This window comes from Zootoca vivipara, chromosome 10 (genome assembly GCF_963506605.1).
Source record: "Zootoca vivipara chromosome 10, rZooViv1.1, whole genome shotgun sequence".
NCBI classification, from domain to species: Eukaryota; Metazoa; Chordata; class Lepidosauria; order Squamata; family Lacertidae; genus Zootoca; species Zootoca vivipara.
In genome coordinates this window covers 69,558,077-69,567,194 of record NC_083285.1, presented here as the reverse complement: position 1 = coordinate 69,567,194, position 9,118 = coordinate 69,558,077, and the positions used below count along the sequence as shown (strand labels likewise).

Below are 9,118 nucleotides of genomic sequence, written 5' to 3'. Positions count from 1 at the left end.
TAATAATAATAATAATAATAATAATAATAATAACAATAACAAATTTCTAAGCTTCCCATCTGGCTGGGTTTCCCCAGCCACTCTGAGCGGCTTCCAACAAAAGATTAAAAATACATTAAAACATCAGTCAAAAAAACTTCCGTAAACCGGGAACGTTATTCATACACCCGTGTTTGCACAACATAAAACTCATTTGAAGCACACTATTGTCCCACTACGTAAAAGCAAAATACTTCCTTGCTTCTGGGTCATGTTTGCCCTTAAACAAAAATTCAACTTGCCCTTTTGTGCTTCCTCCTATCTATGCAAATGCAAAACCACTAGCCTCTCACTAAACTCTCCAGGGGATATAAATGACCCAGAACGGTTTGTGTTTGTCTCAGATGAAGCGTGAATTGCCACCACAGCAGATCAATCATCCATTCATCCAGGTGGACAGGTGAGTAGCCAAGCTGGTCCCTTTGTCCAGGGTTCAACAGCAGCCAAATCCCTGCAGAAGAATCATACTGCACCGTGCAAGTGAATTCTCTTGACCTGGGTATGTTTTTCGGGGGCACCTCAATGCCCCAAGATCAGTGGTTTTCAACCAGTGTGCCATAGCACCCTGGGGTGCCATGAAGGATGGCCGGGGTGCCCGGGCAACACTGGGCTCTGTCCCTCTGTCCTTCCCTTCCTCCTCTGATGCCCTCTCGCGACTCTGCCTCCCAAAGGCTTGCACAGCTGTTTGTTGCAGCAGCCCTGGCTACAAGACCCACAGGCGAATGGTGCCTCTGGGGCTGGCCAGGGGGTTTTGGTTTCCAGGAGCTGAGGTGGCCTCGGAGTAAGCAAGCCAGCAGGTGAGGGAGCCCAGCCAGCCAGTCGACCAGCCCTTGCTGTTGGGAATGGACAGACAAGTCCCAGGCCCCTTTGGGGCAGTGTGAGGAGGCACCTCTCCTTGGGGCAGCAGGTGGGGCAGCTCAGAGACCAGGGATGGCAGCGGCAGCTACCCAGAGGACTCCCAAGGAGGGGAGAGGAGATAAGAAGCTGAAGGAACACTCCACAAAGGAGGTTGGATTTGGCAATTGTCATAACAGATGGGGGGGGCATTCCAAAGGTTTGGCACCGATCACCTCTCTCAGCTCCATCTCCTCTTTCGTCTTGACACGGAACAAAATAAAAAAATTGCTTCCAGTAGCACCTTAGAGATCAACTAAGTTTGTCATTAGGATTAGGTTTTGTGTGTGTCCGGGCTCCATGCAATCTGAGAGGGCCCTTTGGAGCCAGACAGTCAATAGCCCTGGTTAACTCTACATTCCAGCGGGCCACCAGGGAATTGGCTGAAAGGCCATCAACATGGGATAAAGCATCCCCTACCACTCTCTGGAAACCATTTGGATCCATTAAGTGGCGGGGGCGGACCATCCAAATTGGTCCCACCTCCCTGCAGAGGAGAAGGGTCGCGGAGAAGTCCAGTTGCACCAGGTAGTGATCTGACCATGGCACTTCTTTAGTTTCGCTTTTCCTTAGTGTCAGATCACCAACATCCATAGAGGTAAACACCAGGTCCAAGGCACGTCCGCGGCTATGAGTTGGGCCAGACTTATTCAGGGACAGCATGAGCGTCACAACCCCATAGTCACATTTGACTGGACTTAACCACCCAGAGGTCCTTTACCTTTACCTCTTTCTCCCCACAGAAAAGGAAGGAAAACTAAAGATGGGGGTTTTGGCTTTTTTTGGTCTCAGCTTCCTAATTGCTGCTCCTTTCTCGAGAGGTGAGTTCCATTCTTCCAGACAGAGCTAGGGAGGGACCTTGGGCTCCTTGAGGAAAGGTGGGATAGAAATGAAACAAACAAGCATACATACATACATAACTTTTTATTAGTAGAATATGAACTACAGTGGAACCTCGGTTTATGAACACCTCGGTTTATGAATTTTCGGTTTATGAACGCCGTGGACCCATCTGGAACGGATTAATCCAATTTCCATTACTTTCAATGGGAAAGTTCGCTTCAGTTTATGAACGCTTCAGTTTATAAACAGACTTCCGGAACCAATTACACCCATGCTTCGGGTTAAGTACACTTCAAGTTGAGTACTCCGCGGACCTGTCTGGAACAGATTAATCCACTTTCCATTACTTTCAATGGGAAAGTTCGCTTCAGTTTATGAACGCTTCAGTTTAAGTACTCCGGGGACCGTCTGGAACGGATTAATTCACTTTCCATTACTTTCAATGGGAAAGTTCGCTTCAGTTTATGAACGCTTCAGTTTATGAACAGACTTCCAGAACCAATTGTGTTAATAAACTGAGGTACCACTGTACAGTCATACCTCGGCTTAAGTACACCTCGGTTTGAGTACTTTCAGTTTAAGTACTCCGTGGACCCGTCTGGAACGGATTAATCCACTTTCCATTGCTTTCAATGGGAAACTTCGCTTCAGGTTAAGTACGCTTCACTTTAAGTACGGACTCCCGGAACCAATTACACTCATACTTCGGGTTAAGTACACTTCAAGTTGAGTACTCCGCGGACCCGTCTGGAACGGATTAATCCACTTTCCATTGCTTTCAATGGGAAACTTCGCTTCAGGTTAAGTACGCTTCACTTTAAGTACGGACTTCCGGAACCAATTACACTCATACTTCGGGTTAAGTACGCTTCAGGTGGAGTACTCCGCAGACCGTCCGGAACGGATTAGTCCACTTTCCATTGCTTTCAGTGGGAAAGTTCGCTTCAGGTTAAGTACGCTTCAGGTTAAGTACAGACTTCCGGAACCAATTGTGTTTGTAAACCGAGGTACCACTGTATAGGGAATTGATAGGTACAATTGTATAATATGCAGAAACAATATGAATATACAAATCAGATAAGGGAGCTGAGGGAAGTCCGGGGAGAGGAGGGGGGAAAGGGGTGGGAATGTAATTGGTTGTAGTGTTGACACAATATTTTACACACACACACACACGTATCTAAACAAATATCTAAACAAATAAATGAAAATCAACCCCAGGCCAGCTTCTGACTGGGCTTTTCTTTGACTCCGTGAGCAGCTGCTGAGGCCTCCTGGTGCCACATGGACTGGTTTCCATATGGTGGCTATTGCTACAAACTCTTCAGCAATAAATTGACCTGGGCTGAGGCAGAGGTAAGTGCAGCCTCTTGGATTGATCGGTTTACTTACATGCTGATTTTACACAACGAGCCGTGCCTAAAACGTCTTGCAGCAAACCTTAAAAACACCCAAACACAGAGCACTAGAAATACAAATATTGTAGTGAAGTAAGATTGTCAGGGCCGTCTTCAGCATATCTGGCGCCGTGGTGCAAAGCTCCCTCCGGCGCCGCCACCCATTTCCCAGAGTTTTTTAGGGAGGGCGGCGCTGCCGGTGGGGCTGGAGGAGGTGGGCAGCGGCTGGAAGCCGGCTCCTCTGGCGGGGAAGAGGTGAAGGCTGCATGGCAGAGACGGCCAGGGCGGTGAGCTGATGCCGGGAGGTGCCACGTCCAGCCTCTGCCTCTTCCCTGGCAGCCACCAGAACTTGGCGCCTCTATGGGTAAGATGACCCTGAAGATTGTCTTGCATAAATGCGGTCTTAACAATGAGTCCGTAAGTGACTGTGGAGGCCAATTCTGGATCCACACGTCCTTTTACAGTGGGGACATTGGTTTCTGGGCGGGAGTTGATGCCGGTTTGTAAATACAAATACAAATGTTGTTGTTGTTGTTTAGTCGTTTAGTCGTGTCCGACTCTTCGTGACCCCATGGACCAGAGCACGCCAGGCACTCCTGTCTTGCACTGCCTCCCGCAGTTTGGTCAAACTCATGTTCGTAGCTTCGAGAACACTGTCCAACCATCTTGTCCTCTGTCGTCCCCTTCTCCTAGTGCCCTCAATCTTTCCCAACATCAGGGTCTTTTCCAAGGATTCTTCTCTTCTCATGAGGTGGCCAAAGTATTGGAGCCTCAGCTTCACGATCTGTCCTTCCAGGGAGCACTCAGGGCTGATTTCCTTAAGAATGGATAGGTTTGATCTTCTTGCAGTCCATGGGACTCTCAAGAGTCTCCTCCAGCACCATAATTCAAAAGCATCAATTCTTCGGCGATCAGCCTTCTTTATGGTCCAACTCTCACTTCCATACAAATATACAAATACAAATACACAAATATACGAAATACAGAACAGGGGGGCCTGGAAGCGCAATGGTGCAAGCCCTTGTCTCAAATCTGCATGTGCTAATTCATAGGTATCTGGGGTGCCAAGTATTGGGGGCTGAGGGGTCTTCATCCCTCCCCCATTTTTCAAGGAGAGGGCTGCCCCTGTCCTTGGCAGGGGTGGGAGGACAGGTCATGTGCCCCAGTTAGGTATACGTGCGATTTTAGATGGAGGGCAGGAAAACAAGCTCTGCCTCCAGCTTTCAGGGCTTACTCTGAGCTATGGGATGCCACAAAAGTGCCCAGGACCCTCTTTCCCACCTCCAAACTCTTTGGGCTTCCATGCATGTTCCCTCATCCCTGCCCTTTACTGAATTCTCCCTGATTTCCTGCTCTTTGGGTAATTTTTTTTTAAAAAAAATTGACGCTTCTCCTGCCCTCTCTCAGGTCGCCTGCCAATATTACTTCCCCTACGGTCACCTGGCCTCCATCCACAGCATCCATCAATCTGCCGTGCTGGCCGAGTACATCATGAAATACCACAAAGATGGAACTAGTGTCTGGATTGGACTGCATGATCCCCTGAAGGTGAATTTGCTGGCTTATTTTAGCTTCTAAGGTGCTTTTGGACAAACGACTCCAAAGCAGATTGCGGGGGGCCTTGTAGGAAGATGCTGAACTTAATGTATTTGGAAATTCATTGGGATTCTTCATTGTTGTGAACCATTTTCATATATATTGATCAGTAGCAGAATAATTTATTTTTAAAATACTATGCACTGCGGCCGCACTGGCTGAGTGGTTATTATTTAATTTATTGCATTTGTATCCTGCCTCTCCTCCAAGGAGCGGAAAGTGGTGTACATCGAGGTAGGCTAGACTGAGAGCATGTGGCTGCACTGGAGGGAATGGTCTTTCACATTTGGTACAATGGTATTAGCAAATGATCCATAATGAATTGGGGGGGGAGTTTAAAAGTACTCCCCCCCCCAAAAAAAACCCCCAAGAGTCCTTTCTGTTGGGGATAATTCAGTCATAAATTCCCAGGTGTCAAAAAAGGTTCTTTATGTATGCAACAACTGCGTTTCGTTAGCCCCCAAATGGAAAACGAGCGAGGTCCCAACTAACGAAGAATGGCAACTTAAGTTGACAGAATATGCGCAGCTTGCAGACTTAACCTATAGAATAAGAGAACAAGAAGAACATACGTTTAGAGAAGATCGGAAAACGTTGATTGGATATACGGGAAATAACTGTGTACAGCTGAAAACCCTGGCAGCATTAATTCAACGGTGTAAATAAGTTTTGATGGATGCAATAATGGAATACTGAATAGTATAGTTTTTGTAAAATATGCAGGGATTTGTGATATGTAAAATAAACCGTGGAAAGAGAAGAAGGGAAGCCATTGATATCTTAAGGATGTAAAAAATGAGTAATTTAAATTGTAAAAAAGAAAATTAAATAATATATATATGTGTGTGTGTGTGTGTAAAAAAGAGAGTGAGCATCTGCTGCAAGGAGACTCCAGGTCTCCCTTCTGCCTAGCGAGAGCCTCGTCTGGGCATCTTTGCTCTCTTCCCTGACAACCAAACTGCTTTCTCAACCAAACTGGCATCTCAAGGCAGCCCTGTTTAGGGAAGCTTTTAATGTTTGATGGATTTCTGTATTTTAATGTTTGATGGATTTCTGTATTTTAGAATTTCTGTTTTGTTGGAAGCCGCCCAGAGTGGCTGGGGGAACCCGGCCAGATGGGCGGGGTATAAATAATAAATTATTATTATTAAATTATTATTTCCTGCTCACACAGAACCGGCAGTGGCGGTGGACGGATTGGTCTTCAAACAGATACAAGAACTGGAATGCGGGAGAGCCCAACAACAACAACAACAACGAGAACTGCGTTGAGCTTTGGGCTGACACAGGTGAGCCCAGAGAGTGAGCATCCTGCTCTGGCATCCGGAGCGGCGCACATGCGGGGGCGTGGCTGGTGCGTGTCCCAGAGAGCATGTCGCAGGTGGGGGGGTGCGTGGCACAATGTCACACACCCCGGGAATGACACCTGGGACGGACCACACACCCCGCACCCCCTTCCTCCGCCAGTGGGTGAGCCCAGGTGACGTGGAGATGTTGGCGGGGGGCAACAGGGCAGTCTTGAGCAGGTCGGCCGCCCTGGCGCTGAGGGGCGGAGATCGCTCCGGCGCCCCCGCCCTCACAGGGCGCTGCATGGTTTCCGCCCGGCGCCCTACCTAACGGCCCGGCGCCCTGGCGCACCGCGCCACCGGGGGTCTACCTAGAGCCGGCCCTGGGGGGCAATGAACTGAGCAGCCCGGTTGTGGGACCCCCTAGGAATGGAGGGTGTGCTTGCAGAATGAGAGATCTCTTTGAATCTTATTAGCCGTCGGGCTAAAGGTAAAGGTAAAGTTATCCCTGACTGTTAGGTCCAGTCACGGACGACTCTGGGGTTGTGGTGCTCATCTCGCTTTACTGGCCGAGGGAGCCGGCGTACAGCTTCTGGGTCATGTGGTAAACCAGAGCAGCACACGGAAACGCCGTTTACCTTCCCGCCAGAGCGGTACCTATTTATCTACTTGCACTTTGACGTGTTTTTGAACTGCTAGGTGGGCAGGAGCTGGGACCGAGCAACGGGAGCTCACCCCGTTGCGGGGATTCGAAACACCGACCTTCTGATTGGCAAGCCCTAGGCTCTGTGGTTTAACCCACACGCAACCCACGTTGGGGTAACGAAGTGCAAAATCATGTCAGGTTTCATTTGATTGGTCTGCAGGCAATAAGCATCAGAGGCTGCATAAAGCTATCTAGGAAAAGCACGACCTCATCTTAAAACCAAAGTATAAAAAAATCTATGATCAGAACTCATATTCCCTTTATTTATTTTTAATAAACATTTTTATTAGATTTCCCAATTTAAACATCTAATCCATTTTCAAATTATACAAATATCAATTAAACAATTAATCCAAATCTTCTGCTGAATTATACAAATTTAAATTTGACTTCCCATACTTCAGACTCAGAAAGCCCAGTCCTCTTATATTCACTGCTTTCTAATCAATCAAGTCCATATCTTATCCAATAGTCTATTAAAATCCTTCTGTCTTCTTTCAAGCCCCTGAGTTTTTTCGAGCAAGCGAGTTTAACCAAACCATATATGTTTCTGTGTGAAAGTATGCCTATGATTCCTCTATGAATTAACCCTGTCTCTTCGCCCCCTGGTATTTTGCCAAGTCCGTCCAAAAATCCAAAGATCCTTCTCACAGCCGACAGCAGCCAGCCGCAGCCATCTTAGAGCAATCCCCATAAATCAAATATTTCCTGCGATGTTTCCTCCAGGTCGTCCCCGATCACTGCTCCATATAGTGTTTCCAGGGGGAGAGATGCCAGATCAAACCTATAAACACACATCTAATATTCCCTTTAATACTCCCTTTAACCATTGCATCCTAGTTTTGGTGGCTGCAGTGTAGAACTTGTTTCTGTTTTCTGTAAACTTAAGGTTGGAGTCTGCCATCAAAACAGGAGAGGGGGGAATCTCAGCTCTTCAAGTAGAAAGAAAGTTGTGGGGAGTGTTATGTACTGAGCTGAATCCTAGAACAATAGGATTCAGAATCAGCAGTCTGATTGGTCCGCAGGAGCTACCCAATCCAACTCCAGGTGGAAGTGAACCCGCAACCTGATTGGCCTGCAGGAGCAGCCAATCAGACTGCAGGCAGAAGTCAATCCACAACCTGATTGGCCCACAGGTGTAGCCCTGAAGTAGCCAATCATGCAAGGCCCATTGTGTAAATAATGTATATAAGCTGAATAAAGAGCATGAAATTCACTCTCGGCTCCGAGTATATTTCAGGGAGATAAACTACTTGCAACTGGAGTAGCCTTGGGCTTTGCCATCTTGTACTTCTGACTAGTCTGGGTGTCATAGCTCTCTGACTATCGAGTTCTCCAACATCCCTAGCGATAACTCAGTGACATCCATTGCAATATTAAACCTTGGAAAATCTCAGACTGGAGCATGAGACACAGGTTCTCTTTTGCTTTGCAGGATACTTGAAGTGGAACGATGAGAACTGCAGATCTGATCGTCCATACCTCTGCCAGTACAGACGCTAGGATGGAGCCGCTGCTTCTCATCACCTGAGAAGGCAGGATCAGGAAGACACACCTTCCTTTAGATAAAGGAAAGGGGATATTCCTGCAAGGACCCCAGCTCTACATCCTTTTATGATCTCTCCTTGTTGATTGGCTGTTGATTTGCCTGCGCACGTCTCCTGGTTGTTGATCAGAAAATGTAACATCCAATAAACTTCATCTTTATCTCTTTGTTCATTGAATAAGATTTTACTTATTGCTTTCTCTGTATAGGAGTTGTGTAAGACTTAATCCTCCATGTAAAATATAAAATGCTCATTAAAAATACTGAAGGCAAGCCAACCTAAAAATTATCAAAAGGGAAGCAAAACTTGCATAATATATGAAAATGTGTGTTAAAATGACATGTGTGGGTTAGGTTTGCCGAACCAAAAGAAGTCTTAAGCCCGTTAATGATTTGCAGAGCTAAATATTTGAACGGAAATACACCTGAACCACTTTCAGTACTTTAAATGGGTTTGTATGTGTCTCGGTCTCATGTTTGGCCTGATCAGAATAACATCTGTGGGGACCCATCTTTGAGCTACAGGAAACCATGGCTAAGGAACCAGTGTTGTGCAGTGCTTAGTGAAGGAGCGTCTCCACCCCCATTGTTCTGCCTGGACACTGAGATCCAGCACCGAGGGCCTTCTGGCGGTTCCCTCGCTGCGAGAAGCCAAGTTACAGGGAACCAGGCAGAGGGCCTTCTCGGTAGTGGCGCCCGCCTTGTGGAACGCCCTCCCATCAGATGTCAAAGAGAAAAACAGCTACCAGATTTTTAGAAGACATCAGAAGGCAGCCCTGTTTAGGGAGGCTTTTAATGTTTAATAGATTAT

General features: G+C 47.1%; 1 protein-coding gene across 1 annotated transcript; it reads left to right on the top strand.

The window, feature by feature from the left end:
- Positions 1–297: 297 nt before the first annotated feature.
- On the top strand, positions 298–8,476 carry LOC118091516 (C-type lectin lectoxin-Thr1-like). Its single transcript, XM_035128601.2, has 6 exons — positions 298–439; positions 1,677–1,754; positions 3,038–3,132; positions 4,581–4,721; positions 5,944–6,058; positions 8,197–8,476. Exons 2-6 carry the CDS (start codon positions 1,697–1,699, stop codon positions 8,262–8,264), a joined length of 477 nt encoding a protein of 158 aa, XP_034984492.2. The 5' UTR covers positions 298–439; positions 1,677–1,696; the 3' UTR covers positions 8,265–8,476.
- The last annotated feature ends 642 nt before the right edge of the window (positions 8,477–9,118 follow it).